This window comes from Oncorhynchus keta, chromosome 6 (genome assembly GCF_023373465.1).
Source record: "Oncorhynchus keta strain PuntledgeMale-10-30-2019 chromosome 6, Oket_V2, whole genome shotgun sequence".
In the NCBI taxonomy this organism is placed as follows: Eukaryota; Metazoa; Chordata; class Actinopteri; order Salmoniformes; family Salmonidae; genus Oncorhynchus; species Oncorhynchus keta.
In genome coordinates this window covers 27,041,035-27,058,087 of record NC_068426.1, presented here as the reverse complement: position 1 = coordinate 27,058,087, position 17,053 = coordinate 27,041,035, and the positions used below count along the sequence as shown (strand labels likewise).

Here is a 17,053-nt window from a genome sequence, read left to right as displayed (position 1 = left end):
ATATCCATGCGTCACTTCCATGCGTCACTTCACTTGCATGTATTGTCTATGGGAAACCAAATTACATGGGGCTGAGATTGCAAGTCCTACAGCTTCCACACGATGTCGCCCGTCTTGTCAATTGCCTGGGCTTTGTTTCTTGGTCAAACGAGTAAGAGAGAGCCCATTCCTTCCGGTCTCCGACAGGATGTTTTGGATGAGAAATTTTCGACCATGAGTTCAAGACGTGGAGTTATTGAATACACATCGCCCCGTGATCAATTTGATAGATTATTAACGTTTACTAATACCTAACGTTGGATTACAAAAGAATTTCAAAGTGTTTTGTGAAAGTTTATCATCAACTTTTTTAATTTAAAAAAATGACGTTGCATTTTAAAACGGTCTTTTTTCCTGTATCACACACTTTTCATAGATCGATATTTAGGGTATATATGGACCGATTTAATCGAAAATAATACCCAATAGTGATATTTATGGGACATCTAGGAGTGCCAACAAAGAAGATCGTCAAAGGTAATGAATGTTTTATATTTTATTTCTGCGTTTTGTGTAGCGCCGGCTATACTAATTATTTTGTTTACGTCCCCTTCAGGTATTTCGGGGTGTTGCATGCTATCAGATAATAGCTTCTCATGCTTTCGCCGAAAAGCATTTTAAAATCTGACTTGTTGGCTGGATTTACAACGAGTGGAGCTTTAATTCAGTACCCCGCATGTGTGTTTTAATGAACGTTTGAGTTTTAACGAGTGCTATTAGCATTTAGCGTAGCACATTTGCATTTCCAGATGGCTCGATGGGACGCCTGCGTGTCGGGTGGAGTTAAGAAGTTTTAACAGGGACAAATATACACAGTAACTTGAGTCACACAAGAGGCTATAACATTAGCCAACAATGCAGTTTTAAGAAATAAGTGTAAAGTAAAATATGGATAAGTAAAAAACAAATAGTTAAATAGCAGCAGTAATATATCAGTAGCGAGGTTATATACAGGGGGTACCAGTACAGAGTCAATGAGCGGGGGGGGCACATGTTAGTCGAGGTTATTGAGGTAATATGTACAGCTGAAGTCGGACGTTTACATACACCTTAGCCAAATACATTTAAACTCAGTTTTTCATCATTCCTGACATTTAATCCTAGTAAAAAGTCCCTGTTTTAAGTCAGTTAGGGTCACCACTTTATTTTAAGAATGTGAAATGTCAGAATGATATGAGAGAATAATTTATTTCAGCTTTTATTTCTTTCATCACATTCCCAGTGGGTCAGAAGATTACATGCACTCAAATTAGTATTTGGTAGCATTGCCTTTAAATTGTTTAACTTGGATCAAACGTTCAAGGTAGCCTTCCACAAGCTTTCCACAATAAGTTGGGTGGATTTTGGCTCATTCCTCCTGACAGAGTTGGTGTAACTGAGTCAGGTTTGTAGGCCTCCTTGCTCGCACAAGCTTTTTCAGTTCTGCCCCAATGCCTTGACTTTATTGTTCTTAAGCCATTTTGCCAGAACTTTGGAAGTATGCTTCGGGTCATTGTCCATTTGGAAAACCCATTTGCGACCAAGCTTTAACTTCCTGACTGATGTCTTGAGATGTAACCAGACAGGCTAGTTGAGAACAAGTTCTCATTTGCAACTGCGACCTGGCCAATATAAAGCAAAGCAGTGTGACACAGACAACAACAGAGTTACACATGGAGTAAACAATAAACAAGCCAATCACACAATAAACAAGTCAATGACACAGTAGAGAAAATGAAGTCTATATACAATGTGTGCAAAAGGCATGAGGAGGTAGGCAATAAATAGGCCATAGGAGCGAATAATTACAATTTAGCAGATTAACACTGGACTGATAAATGAGCAGATGATGATGTGCAAGTAGAGATACTGGTGTATCTCTTGATTACACACAGGTGGATTGTATTTATCATCATTAGTCATTTAGGTCAACATTGGATCATTCAGAGATCCTCACTGAACTTCTGGAGAGAGTTTGCTGCACTGAAAGTAACGGGGCTGAATAATTTTGCACGCCCAATTTTTCAGTTTTTGATTTGTTAAAAAGGTTTGAAATATCCAATAAATGTCGTTCCACTTCATGATTGTGTCCCACTTGTTGTTGATTCTTCACAAAAAAATACAGTTTTATATATTTATGTTTGAAGCCTGAAATGTGGCAAAAGGTCGCAAAGTTCAAGGGGGCCGAATACTTTCGCAAGGCACTGTATCTACAGTACTAAATCCATGTTTATGTATAGTGCGTATGTTATCGTATGTGTGTGTGTGTGTGTTTGTGTGTGTGTGCGTGTATGTGTGTGTGTGTGTGTGTGTGTGTGTGTGTGTGTGTGTGTGTGTGTGTGTGTGTGTGTGTGTGTGTGTGTGTGTGTGTGTGTGTGTGTGTGTGTGTGTGTGTGTGTGTGTGTGTGTGTGCGTATGCGCCAAAGTTTGTGTTGCTTCATAGTCCCCTCTGTTCCATAAGGTGTTTTTTAAAATCTTTTTTTTTTTTTAAATTTTTTATTTTACTGCTTGCGTCAGTTACTTGATGTGGAATAGAGTTCCATGTAGTCATGGCTCTATGTTGTAGTATGTGCCTCCCGTAGTCTGTTCTGGACTTGCGGACTGTGAAGAGACCTCTTGTGGCATGTCTTGTGGGGTATGCATGGGTGTCCGAGTTGTATGCCAGTAGTTTAGACATACTCGGTGCATTCAACATGTCAATACCTCTCATAAATAAAAGTAGTGATCTCTCCTCCACTTTCAGCCAGGAGAGATTGACATGCATATTATTAATATTAGGTTGAAAATGTCAGTGAAGACACTTGCCAGTTGGTCAGCGCATGCTTGGAATACACGTCCTGGTAATCGTCCTTGTGAATGTTAGAGTACCTCTCCTTGAAAGTGGCAGCTCTACCCATCCCCTCAGTGCAGATGTTGCCTGTAATCCATGGCTTCTGGTTGGGGTATGTACTGTACGTACGGTCACTGTGGGGACGACATCATCGATGCACTTATTGATGAAGCCAGTGATTGATGTGGTGTATCCCAGAACATATTCCCGTCTGTGCCAGCAAAACAGTCCTGTATCTTAGAATCTGCGTCATCTGACCGCTTCAATATTGACCGAGTCACCGGTGCTTCCTGCTTTAGTTTTTGTTGTAAGCAAGAATCAGGAGGATAGATTTATGGTCAGATTTGCCAAATGGAGGGCGAGGGTGAGCTTTGTACGTGTCTCTTTGTACGTGTCTCTGTGTGTGGAGTAAAGTTGGTCTAGATTTAAGTTTCCCTGTATTAAATTCCCTGGCCACTAGGAGCGCCGCCTCTGGATGAGCATTTTCCTGTTTGCTTATGGCCTTATACAGCTCATTGAGTGTGGACTTAGTACCAGCATCAGTTTGTCGGGGTAAATAGACAGCTACGAATAATATAGATGAAAACTTTCTTGGTAAATAGTGTGGTCTACAGCTTATCATGAGATACTCTACCTCAGGCGAGCAAAACCTCAACACTTCCTTAATATTACATTTTGTGCACTAGCTGTTGTCTGCAAATATACACAGACCGCCACCCCTTTTCTTACGAGAAGCTGCTATTCTATCTTGCTGGTGCAGTGTAAACCCCAGCAGCTGTATTTTAATCCATCACGTCGTTCAGCCACAACTCGGTAAAACATAAGATATTACAGTTTTTAATGTCCCATTGGTAGGATTTTTGTGAGCGTAGCTCGTCTATTTTGTTATCCAATTATTGTATGTTGGCTAATAGGACTGATGGTAAAGGTAGATTGCCCACTTCCCTTCGGATTCTTACAAAGCACCCCGACCTACGTCCTCGATATCTCTGTCTCTTTCTCCTGCGAATGATGGGGATGTGGGACTGATTTGATCCTCAGTGGAAGCAAAGCTCTGAAGCCCCACGCTGCTCAACATCCTGAGTTTGTTTAGACCAGACCCCTGACTTCCTCTTCCTGTAAAGAAGGAGGGATGATGGGAGAGGGGGAGGGGGTGTATGGTACAGGATACACCCCCTCTCCCTCACCAATTTTATCTGACCTCTGGATGAGCTCTCACTGGGAACTAATTCCTTCGGCACATGCAGCTCTGGAAGCCATTTTCCGTCAATGAGCGAGAGTGATTGGGCCTGGTTGTGGCCCATGAGTGGCTGATCTGTCAGTCAGACCAATTGGACAGAGGATGGAAGAGGAAGGTGTGTTTGGAGTTAGCTGGGCTGGCTAGACTGAGCCGGGGCAGGCAGGCAGTGGGGGCCTAGGAGGGGCGGAGCCACTGGTGTCAGGGATGATTAGAGGAACCGCCTGCCTGGTCCCCAGACGCAGCACACATCACACACACCAGACACAGCCGGGTGCCAAGGGGCCTCACGGGGAAGCAATCTGCAGACAATGATCTCATCAGGGGCCGAGTGGTCAGATGTGACAGCGGGGCGGGGAAACGGTTCCTTGGGATTCAGGCTTAGGAGCCTCTCCATGCATCCTAATGGGAGAAGAGATGGATCCTGGGAAGTGTAGGGAGAGGCATAGGAGGGAGAGTTAGGAGGGATTTCTCTTTGATTTACTGCAGATTCCCTGCTAGTGAGTAGTGCTGCCAGTACTGTCAGAAAATTACCTTGACCCGAGCTCCCTCCTAATAAGGAAGAAAGAAAAGGATCTAATGTCTTAGGAGCACACTTTTTGTCAGAGAATCACAGAGAGCTTTTTGGAAAATGTGACATGGCTGCCAAGTGTAATTTCACTCCAACACACTACCGTAGCATGGCTCTGCCGTTAGCCCTTCAAAAGCCCACATGATCACACTCACTGTGATTATATAAGACATAACTGTCATTCCTGGTCAAACTTTAATCAAATAGGCGTTTCATTCACCTCTGAAAGACTCAGGAGGTAACCGATGGAAAGAATTTTAAGGTGAGAAAGGATTATGAGGTGATTTACTAAGTATAACATGAGAGGTGACGTACTGTAGTGTAGGGTAATGTTGAGAGAGCTTGGTAAATACAGCACATTGTTGAAGACGTGGTTTAGGGAATGTGAAGACGAAGACACATGCTTGTAGTTTTGACAACATGTTGATCAGAGACCAAGAGAACCAGCATGTGACTTCCTGTTAACAAAACAGTTCCTATTGATTTTAGAGAATGGCGCCGGTGGGGATGGCCGCCGTTTTACGGGCTCCTGAACTCATGCATTGTTGGTTAAGGGCCCGTGAGTAAGTATTTCACGGTAAGGTCTGCTGACAGTTGCACTGTTGTATTTGGAGCATGTGACAAATAATTATTTGATTTCATGTTGTCTACTCTATCATGCATTAATAATGAATTGATTAATCAGATGTATTTTAACGAGTGGAAACAATTCAAGTTACAAAGGATGTGCTTAAAATCATAAGAACATTTGAAAGTCACACAATGCCAAACATACCTGGAACCTGATGACCGCTGGTACACCTAAGCACCAGACATAGCGGTAGGGTGACAGGGCCTGGAGTGAATTGTGTGTATGTGTCGTCTGCATGCGCATCCGTGCATGTGTGTGTCTGCCGTGTATGTGTCTGCGTCTTTGTGTGTGTGTGTTATCACATGATGTGTGTTGAGGTTGTCTGGGAGATTCCTCTGGGCTGTAAAGTGGGCGCCATGGCTCTCCTAAGACCCCGAGGAGCTGTCAGTCAAAGACATGAAATATTCAGCAGGCCTTTATCTCCTGCACCGGGGGGCACTGGGCAGAGTGAAGGCGCCAAACTACCTGCCTACCTCTCTCGCTCTCTCGCAATATGTTTCTCTCTTTCTACCTCGTCTTTTCTCTCTGTCAGTCTCTCTTAATACCTATTTTTGTCTCTATTTCTCTACTTCTTGTCTTTATAGTAATTTCACCCCTATCTCACCCTCTTCTCTCTTTCACTCTCTTTACCCCAATCTCACCCTACTCTCTTTCACTCTCTTTGCCCCCATCTCACCCTCCTCTCTCTTTCACTCTCTTTGCCCCCATCTAACCCTCCTCTCTCTTTCACTCTCTTTGCCCCATCTCACCCTCCTCTCTCTTTCACTCTCTTTGCCCCCATCTCACCCTCCTCTCTATTTCACTCTCTTTGCCCCCATCTCACCCTCCTCTCTATTTCACTCTCTTTGCCCCCATCTCACCCTCCTCTCTCTTTCACTCTCTTTGCCCCATCTCACCCTCCTCTCTCTTTCACTCTCTTTGCCCCATCTCACCCTCCTCTCTCTTTCACTCTCTTTGCCCCCATCTCACCCTCCTCTCTCTTTCACTCTCTTTGCCCCCATCTCACCCTCCTCTCTCTTTCACTCTCTTTGCCCCTATCTCACCCTCCTCTCTCTTTCACTCTCTCTTTCCCCATCTCACCTCTCTCTTTCTCTCTTTTTCACTCTCTTTGCCCCTATCTCACCCTCCTCTCTCTTTCACTCTCTTTGCCCCCATCTCACCCTCCTCTCTCTTTCACTCTCTTTGCCCCTATCTCACCCTCCTCTCTCTTTCACTCTCTTTGCCCCTATCTCACCCTCTTCTCTCTTTCACTCTCTTTCTCCCTATGTGGCTTCAGGGCATTAGGAGAGATGTGGTTTTCTGTGTGTGCACTTGTGTGTGTGTGTGTGGTATCTTGCAAACCATGAGTGTGTGTGTGTGTGGTCAGGGACCATTCAGTCAGTGTGTGAGATCCCTCCACCACAGACTGCCACCGTGGAGCAAAAACAACAGCCTGAGGTGAGCAGATAAAGGCTGCCTCCCTCCTCCCTCTCTCCCTCCGTCTCAATCTCTCTCGCCTTTTCTCGGGCCTCCCTTCATTTCTCTCCCTCTCCATCCCTCCCTTGTTGTCTGTGATGGTATCTATGCATGACTGTCATGCACCATGGAACAATAAATTGGGATTTTACTGGGGACTATCTCATATAGAAAGGTATGATGCTTAGCTCTGACAACTGGGGATTAGAGAAGTGCTACTGTTGTTATGACAGAAGCCATGTTCTTGTTGTCAGTTAGTCTCACACAAAATCCTGGCATATTTCACGTGGAAAAAACCGACAGATAAAATTGTACAGACTCATTCTTTCAGCCTGGCCTTAGAGACATACAGTATGTACATTATGTAATAGTCTAGTTACGATTAAAAATGAAAGTAGGGAGGATGGTCGAGAGGATGGTCGAGAGGATGGTTGAGAGGATGGTTGAGAGGATGGTTGAGAGGATGGTTGAGAGGATGGTTGAGAGGATGGTTGAGAGGATGGGTTGGTGTAATCCGCTACCGTCTAACATGTTCCACCTGCTATGTAAATTGACCCAATCTTCGTTGTTTTCATTCTCCAAACCTTTGTCATTAGTTCCACTAACAGCCAACGTAATTCTCATTTGTTATTATGGCAACAAGCAACCTGGTCTCCAATTCATATGCTATTGTATGACCGGGTAATATGTATAATACTATACGTCCTCTAATTGGTATGATATCGTACGACCGCTATTCCATTCATAATGTAACGTAACATATCATACTCAACGGAGTGTTACAAATTTACATACAGAATGATACGAATTGCCCTGAGACCACATTGATTCTTTAGACTCAAACAGATTTGCCATGTATGTAGTATAATGTACAGGGATCACAACGTCAATGTCTTTATGGATAACTACTGTACACCTCTTTACCCCAAAGGATATCACCTTCATGGGCAAGTTTAACTGGTATTAATTGATATTAATTCCATAGCTCTATGTGCTGTAATTTGATCAGGCATTACTGTGCTGTCGCCAACTGTACGGGATCAGCTCGTCTGTTACTGCACATATAGCAATAGAGGCAGTATGCGCTGAGTACTCAAATCCAGGAGAGTCTATGGATGGCGCCACCATTAGTCCAATCTCCCCCAGCCCCTACCCTCTGTGGAACACTCAAGCCCAGGGTGCCGGAATTACACCCAGCACCCAGCGAGACAACAGATCAATGGGCCGATTGGGCAGCTCTTCCCTGTATTGATAGAGCCACTTGGGCTCCAGAAGTGGCCATTAATCCCAGCAGTTTATCAGTTTATCAGGACCCTGCCGGCTACAATCTAGACACATCTACACAAACAGACACACAGGCAGCTACCCACTTGCACACACACACAGATGCAGACATGTATGTGCGCACACACACACACGCACATGCAGACACCCATGCACCACGCGCACACGCACGCACGCATGCACACACACACACACACACACACACACACACACACACACACACACACACACACACACACACACACACACACACACACACACACACACACAGACACACACCCTTCACCCCAGCCCACCTCTCATCCCTTTTCCAGAACGCGGCGTCAATTGCATTACCTCGGGTGTTAGTGTGGCTATAGAGTTGCCTTGTTTTAGCCGCGCGGCTGTAATCGTATCCAGTGGCCTGCTTGGCCCGGGCTGCTATGGCAGACATTGAGTCTGACCAGAGCGTGGCATTGATTCTAATGGGCTTTTTAGGGCCCTAATGATGGGAATCTGTTCACGCCTCACTTGTCTCGCCTAATTAAGCTGCAGAAACAATGAGTCCATTCACACTGGCTCATGTTACTTTTCTCCCCTCTGCTTCTATTTCTTCCCACCCCACCCCAACACCAGCCGAGCTCCCAGCTCCCAGCCAAGCTCCCAGCCCAGGACCCAGCCTAGCGTCCAGCCCCCGGCCCAGCTCTCGGCCCAGCTCCCAGCCCAGCGCCCAGCTCCCGGCCCAGCTCCCAGCCCAGCCCAGCACCCAGCCCAGCGTCCAGCTCCCAGCCCAGCTCCCAGCCCAGCCCAGCACCCAGCCCAGTGCCCAACTCCCAGCCCAGCTCCCAGCCCAGCACCCAGCCCAGCGTCCAGCACCCGGCCCAGCTCCCAGCCCAGCACCCAGCCCAGCACCCAGCCCAGTGTCCCAGCCCAGCTCCCAGCCCGGCCCAGCTCCCAGCCCAGCTCCCAGCCCAGCTCCCAGCCCAGCACCCAGCCCAGCGTCCAGCTCCCAGCCCAGCTCCCAGCCCAGCACCCAGCCCAGCGTCCAGCTCCCGGCCCAGCTCCCAGCCCAGCTCCCATCCTAGCGCCCAGCCCAGCGCCCAGCACCCAGCCCAGCGTCCAGCTCCCAGCCCAGCTCCCAGCCCAGCTCCCAGCCCAGCTCCCAGCCCAGCACCCAGCCCAGCCCAGCACCCAGCTCAGCCCAGCTCCCAGCCCAGCACCCAGCCCAGCTCCCAGCCCAGCTCCCAGCCCAGCGCCCAGCACCCAGCCCAGCGTCTAGCTCCCAGCCAGCCATCAACAGGATGAGACTCTGGAGCCACTACCATCCCCAGCTGTCGTTCATATATTTAACAACTCATAACGCTGTTGGTGTTTTCATTTCTCCAGATATGTTTGTCTTCAAGCACTTTCCATTGAACAACACCCTGGCTGGTTGAAACGATTGCACAATTTCCTCCTAAACTGTCAACTGTAACTTATTGTCTCTATTCAAATTCTTCCATGGGTGATTCACTTGGAGATAAAGGCCTCACACCACATTCCACTCAGGGATGTTTGTGTACATATGCTTTTAGCAGGGCACTTAACTCACAGGGTTAGATCTATAACACGATAATGGCTGGGCGGGTGAAGGCAATGGTTCCTGTGACTTCAGATCAACAGAGATAGATACCTTTACTTTGTCTGGGGCTGGGACATAGGAGTGTGAGCGTGGCTGTGTGGAGGCACTAACACATTACCTGTTGTGTTCTATAAGGATGCTTGTTCGTTTTTGGATGAAAGGTGTCTGTCTGATGCAAAGGAGCCCTAGTAAGTTTTGTCTAACTGCATGATGTATACTCTCCTACTGACACATTCATTCACCATTACACTTTTTTGCTTCTTCCTTCCCTTTGCTATCACCCTATTCTCTGGTTACTGTTGATCATCTAACAGAGTTTACCATCACTAAGGGCAGTTCATATGTAGTCAATGTGAGTGAGTTGAATCATACTGTATGCAAGAGTTCAAAGACATGGCAGTGTCTACAGAGTAGGGTTCATAAGGCAATATAATTTGAGATGACAAACTACAGCTACTGAAGTATATATTGTTTACTGCATGTTAACAGCTCAGCCAATGGGTGCTTCTGCATGAACACATACAGTACAAGGAAGCTTTCCACATTTCTATTGGGAAGACAGTACATGGTAAACTGTCAGCACTATATGAAACTTGATCATTGGTGGACATGACAAGATGCTAGACTGCTCAACATGTACAGTACGTGTGTACAGTGCAGTCTGTGTGTGTGTATTTGAGAGTGTGGTGTCATCCCTTGGTGTCAGCTGACCTGACACCTACACTGGTTGATATATGGGCGAAGGAGACGTTGTGATTGGTCAAAATGCACCGACGGCAGCCCCATTTGGGGCTTGACCGTAACTTCAACCCTTCTCCCCTACAAGCCAGAATGGGGAAGACTCTCAGCTTGAGAATAACGTCTTCCAGTGACAGATACAAATGCATCAGGCCTGCAGCTATCATTAAACTTTTCAGTCACCAACAAAGACTGCCATTCAACCAGGGATGGAGACTTAGATAAATAGTCATGCACAGAGAGGGGAAAGGGTAAGGGGGCTGTGCGTGTGTGTGCATGCGCTTACATTTCGGTGTGTGTACGTACCGTGCATGTGCGCGTGTGTGTGCCTACAGGCATGCATGCTTCCATGTGTGTGTGTGTGTGTGTGTGTGTGTGTGTGTGTGTGTGTGTGTGTGTGTGTGTGTGTGTGTGTGTGTGGGTGTGGGTGTGTGCTTGCATGTATGTTCTTGTGTGGGAGTGTGTGTGTGTGTGTGTGTGTGTGTGTGTGTGTGTGTGTGTGTGTGTGTGTGTGTGTGTGTGTGTGTGTGTGTGTGTGTGTGTGTGTGTGTGTGTGTGTGTGTGTGTGTGTGTGTGTGTCAGAAAGGAAGGGTATGGTGGGGACATGACTCGGAGAGGGCGAACTCCTCCAAGTTCACACTCAACGTGAAGCGGCCCTAAGACACTGCGGCCTGATCAATTGAGAGACTGTTTCAGCCTCTGGAGAGTGTCCAACAGATGTTCCTGATTGCGTGGTTTGTCTTTCCCAAGAGGTGAATTGCCTGGTTTGAGGCAGAAAGCTCACAGCACACAACTTTTTGACACTCTGGAGGCGTGAAGCTTTGCCTTACCGCTCCCATGAGTTATTTAGTTACAGTCTACATAAAGTGAAAAGGTCAAACAAACCGGTGATCCGTCTATAATCATTATGATACTTATATTGAAATGATATTCTACTACTTTTTATAATCTAGTAAGCAGTATGTGATTGACAGGTGTCGTGATGAGTTGAGATGGCCATGGTCTTTCGCAAGTCCTGATATCCTGATACTGTACATCCAGTTTCTGCTTTTTTGAAAGGTTTTTATCAGTGGTGTAAAAAGTACTCAATTGTCGTACTTGAGTAAAAGTAAATATACCTTAATAGAAAATTACTCAAATAAAAGTATACTTTTACTCAGAAATAATTTACAAGCAAAGTATTTGTGTTTAGTGAGTCCGCCAGATCAAAGACAGTAGGAATGACAAGGCGTTATATTGATAGGTGTGTGAACTGTACCATAATTCTGTCCTGCCTGAGCATTCGATAAGGACTTTTTGGTGTTAGGGAAAATGTATGTGTGAGTAAAAAGTACACCTTTTCTCTAGAATTGTAATGGAATAAAAACAGTAAATGAAAGTACAGATACCCCCAAAAACTACTTACGTAGTACTTCAAAGTATTTTTATTTAAGTACTTTACATCACTGTTTTTTATGTATCTAAGATGATTTCTTTCCTCTTAATATAATTGATTGCAATTTCAGATAGTGGTAATCTTATCTGAAAGTGAAGGAAACATTGGAAAATGTAATCTAAAGTATATTAAAATATACCAAATTTCATGTCATTGTTATTCACTGATAATGAGTGTGTCCTAAACCCAATAGTTGTCCTTTACCTCCACACAACCTCTCTCCAGACCCTAACCACTGCACTAAGGAGACCTCAGCTCATCAAGAAAGCCCTAATCATCTCTCAACAGAAAACACAATAACAGCAATTTGTAGTCCTGCCATTTCCAATTAAAGACATTTTTTTATTTATTTGAGGCATGATAGGTTTCTGGTAAGCCATCTAAACAAAGGATTTCAATACCCTCTTTGAAATTAGAGGCCAAGTTACAAAGGCATATTTTGCAATCGCCCACTGTCATGACAAGCTCTTATAAGAAACACATTTTTCAGAGCAGAACAAGTCTGTAAACCCTGGACAGCTAAAACAATCTTCTAATCAGCGTGAACAATGGTTAGCCACCAATCTATCTATTAACGTCAAAGGTACCTCAGGCATGGTAACAGACTGTCAGAGAAGATGATGGAATCAACAACGTGCTGCCAAATACTGTACCAAGACTTTCCACTTTGTACCTTGCCTGATCTGGGTTTGCTCTCGTAGCATGATACGTCATTTTTTATTCTCCAATGTACTTTTTGTTATCCAACAAGTGAAAATAGCAAAATAACATTGTGGAGAAATTGTCAGGAAATTGTCATGAACAAGACTACAATAAATCTGGCTCGAAGGATGATATTTTTGGGTCGGCAGGTAGCCTAGTGGTTAGAGCGTTGGGCCCGTATCTGAAAGATCGAATCCCCCGAGCTGACAAGGTAAAAATCTGTTGTTCTGCCCCTGAACAAGGCAGTTAACCCACTGTTCTTAACTGACTTGCCGAGTTAAATAAAGGTTCAATTTTAAAAAAACAATAAAAACAAAACAATGGTGTAGTCTATCAGAAATACCAAAACAGGTATTTCTACGTCCTTTGTTAAGAATTATTAAACATCATGGGTTCCGTGCTTCTGTTGTGGGCAAATACTCTTGACAGTGTAAAGAATACACACGTCGTACATCAGGCTGTGGCTGTCCTGAGCTGTCTGGGAGGAATTCATCAAAGGGGTGGCGCCCGTGTTGACGACATTACGTCTTCTACTTCCTCTGACAGCTCCTGGTTTCTGTCACCTCCCAGCTGTTCTGCCTGGCTTCATAACCTGTTTGACTCTGCTCATCGCTAGCGGCCTCGCTCTCCTCATGTCACAGGTCTGCAACGCTACACGTCAGCGTCTGGCAACTCGCTTTCATCACTGTCACGCACTTGCATTCCAACGCAAACTTCACCCCATCACATGATTTACAGATGAATGGCCAACTTCGGGAGACGCTGGGAGAAGTCTCCCTCTCACTGCACTCCACCGCGATGACATACCTGCTCTGTGGTTAATTACACCTCCCTAAACTCCCTAACCTGGTGCAATCTGTATGTTTTACTGTTTCTATAGGTAGAATAATCCCCTGGTAATCCTAACCAATTACAACCTCAGCTCCACCCTCCCCCTCCTAAACTCCCTCGTAATTGGTGGAGAAGGAAGCATGTCGTTCTGTTCGTTTAGACTGGATGCTAGAGGGCTTCTAGAATGTCTTTGTGTGGAACCTCCAACCAGCTCAATCAGGGTCATCTAATGGCTGACCCCGGTTGTTCTCTCCCTGCTTGAACTGCAGCTATGTGTATTGAGGGTGAGGGGGCCAAGCCTCCCACAGACAGCAGACAGACTGCATGGTGACAGATAAGGCAGGACAACTAGCCCCGGCAGGTCACAACTCTTCACACACAAACTCTTCTCACACCATGAGACTTGATGGAGAAGAAGTGGCGTTACGGAAGGGGAAAACACACATAGGCGTGTAGACACTCCAAAAACAAGCCACTCCAAACACAAAAGGGGAGACTTTTCGGTGACTAAACAGGGCAGTTACTCATAGGGAGAATAGTCAAGTAGAACACAGCAGAAAAAGTGTCTCCCTCCCTTCCTGGCCTCGTATTCCAGGCCAATGCTTTGACTGTGGTTGTGGTTGTGGTGGTAGATTGTTTTCTCTTGCATGTTTAGATGACTTCTAAAACATTTAGGAGACCCAAAGATTACTTCTCTTTCGACCACATCTTTTCTTTCCTCGTATGTTTTGTTTCTTCACCCATCACCGGTTGATTTATATACAGTTTACATGTACAGAACCAGCATTATGAAGATCCACAACTCAGCGTGTATCATGTTCAAACCCCGGGATTATGGCTTTTGTTTGTTTACGCTGTGTTTTATTTATTCACATTCTACGTGTCTCCAGGCACATTGGAGTCGACATTACAGGGGTTAGGAGTAGGCCATGTCCTCGTGTTAACTCGCGGTACGTCTCACATGATGTTCCCAATGTGAATAGGGGTCATTGTTGGAATGGGTCAGGGATGGAGCTTTAAGGGGATTTTTTAAAAATGTATTTTTAAACTAGGGTGAGAACATATTACATTTATTGAGGGCAACAACAATTTCATGATTTAGAAAGGCTGATACAGAGCAGTAGTGATTTTTAGACATCTGTTTTTTCCCCCCGACACACTATCAGTCACCCTACATGTATATACAAATCATAAGCATGCTCCTGAGATGAAACTCCTCAAATAGTCAATTATACTTTTCACAAATGATTGATTTCGGACATTGACATCAATTTTCCTTTTAACTCTCCACAAACCAATCTGATCTGTGATCTCATTTCCTTTTGAAACCCAAGATAGTTTGGCAAACACCAACATACCCAATGCCAGAGCCTGTCCTGCCTGGCGTTCTGGCACACTTTGGGTTGGAGTACTGGGCAGTGCCAGTGGGCACAGGGGAGATCCATATGAAGTGTGTCTTGTTTTGTTTTCCTACACTTGCATTGTTGTCCGTTGATTCAATTTTGGTTGGAAGTGGTGTTTCCTGATCTTTTGATTGGGTGTAAAGGTTACAGGTTACCTTGGCAGGCTACAGACCTACAGTAGATCACAGAGGCTGGAGCTGTATAGCTGTCCAGCTGGCTGAGTGCACTGGGCCATTTTGCTCAATGAGATTGCATGTAGACCATTTGATTTATTTGCAAAGCACTGAGTGGAGTTGGAAACAATAGAGTCATATTGAAATGATCAACAAAGTCCTAAAGCTGTAAATCGCTGAATAAATTTTTATCAAGCATCGTTAAACAGATTTATAGTATTAGGGCTCTATTCAATCCGCATCATGGAAACTCAGCTACACAGCGTGATTGAAATTTAAAGATAATGTTCCCACTTTAGCAGAGATTGCGTTCACGGTAAATACTTCCGATGCCGGCTCAATAAGAAATGACCTTAACACTTCGATCCCGGAATGTGTAACACTTCAGCGATACAGATTGAATAGAGCCCTTACTATATGGGGTTTGCATTGCCTATTCAACTCACTACTTCAGAGTCAGAAGTGTGCAGAGAGATATTTTGGCACATGTATTAAGACAGTAACATTGATTTATATAGATGGTGTGTTTGCGGGGTTTGGCCTTCTAATTCTCTCTAGCAACTCGTCGAAGTTGAAAAGAAGACTTGTACATCACCAAATCAAAGTTCACTCTCCATCTTTAAAATGGTTGCCACCTGTATGGCTTCGCTGTATCACTCACATACAGTATTCATAATCTATTTTTCACTTCAAATGTACTGAAGCAGACTGAAATATGCTTTAGACTCTAAATAATAAATCCATATAATTGATCAATTATTGTAAGAGCAACAACGTCACTAACATCAGCAGCCATCCTGTATTTGAGACAAATCACCTAGGGCAATGTTTTGCCGGCGGCCAGCGTTGTTCACTGGGCTCCCCGGCAGTGCTCTATCCCTCCAGAGTCCCTCTCACTGATCTGGGCCCAGGAGGATGGTCAATGAGAAATGCAACTGTTAAAGGATGTAGCCGTCATAGCAGCTTAGCCACTAGCCTGTGGATGAGGCCCAGCGGGAGCTGTCATTTCTGGGCCAGTGGAGCCCAATAAAGACTGCGGGTGCCGTCTGGAGTCTCCACTACACTGGTGGCTGGATAGCTTGATGCATGGTGTTAAAAGACCAACTCCACCATGTTCCCTAACAGGTTTTTTTTGAGAATTCACACCCTGATGTACAACTGGGTTTTCATTCTCATGGCGCCCCAGTGTTGGGTTGCAGAGGGAGGGAGACTTGCTGGAGATATTTCTGTGTGTGTTTCTATTCCAGTCAGTGGGGTTTCTGTGGTTCAGTGCTGGCGGGCTGTGTTGACCCTGTTGTGGTTCTTCAACACCATGTTTTGGTAAGACCCAGGGGCCTATGATTTCAAATTGATTTCACTAAGAGAAACTCAGTACCGAAGGGCCTGTACTTAGTGGTATTGGAACTTGACAAGTGATTAAAACTTGTATCTCGATCCAAAATACCCAAATCTGAGCGAAAACTGTAGTATTACAACCCTTTATATAGTACAGTAAGTTCCTTGTAAAGGAATCTTGTACACAGCCTGTGTGTATCTTTGTGTGCATTTATGTCCTTTTGTCTACACTTTATTGGGTGCTTATTTGTTTTTGGTTTTTGAGCAAGAGGAAGAGAGAGAGTGACAGAGAAACAGAGAGAGAGTGATCAGTTGCAGGTGTAATTACAGGGTACAGTGAAAATCTTAAGCTCTCAGCACCAACAATGCAGGTCAAAGTGATATTACAATAAATGTATGTAATAATAAAGAATATAAATAAATAGAAAGGTGTTGCCCATACTATTGTCCCCGGTCACCTTGCCAGTATCACATCAGCCATGCATTTTTGGCATATTTGTTAAATTCACTGATGTTATTCACTGGTGTTTACTGATGGCACATTCAATCCCGCTATGCCCTCTGACGAATCATCAGACAGGCAAAGGGTCAATACAGGACTAAGATCGAATCGTACTACGATGCTCGTCGGATATGGCAGGGCTTGCAAACTATTACAGACTATAAAGGGAAGCACAGCCGAGAGTTCCCCAGTGACACAAGCCTACCAGACAAAATAAATAACTTACAGTATATGCTTGTTTTGAGGCAAGTAACACTGAAACATGCGTGAGAGCATCAGTTGTTCTGAGTGATCATGCTCTCTGCAGC

General features: G+C 44.9%; 1 protein-coding gene across 1 annotated transcript in view; it reads left to right on the top strand.

Moving 5' to 3' along the window:
- LOC127930558 (transcriptional regulatory protein AlgP-like) overlaps positions 1 to 9,284 on the top strand; it is a 37,829-nt gene extending 28,545 nt beyond the window's left edge. The window contains exon 5 of the mRNA XM_052520072.1: positions 8,642 to 9,284. Within this exon, the coding sequence (XP_052376032.1) occupies positions 8,642 to 9,284 (643 nt within the window). The remainder of the gene's footprint in view (positions 1 to 8,641) is intronic.
- The last annotated feature ends 7,769 nt before the right edge of the window (positions 9,285 to 17,053 follow it).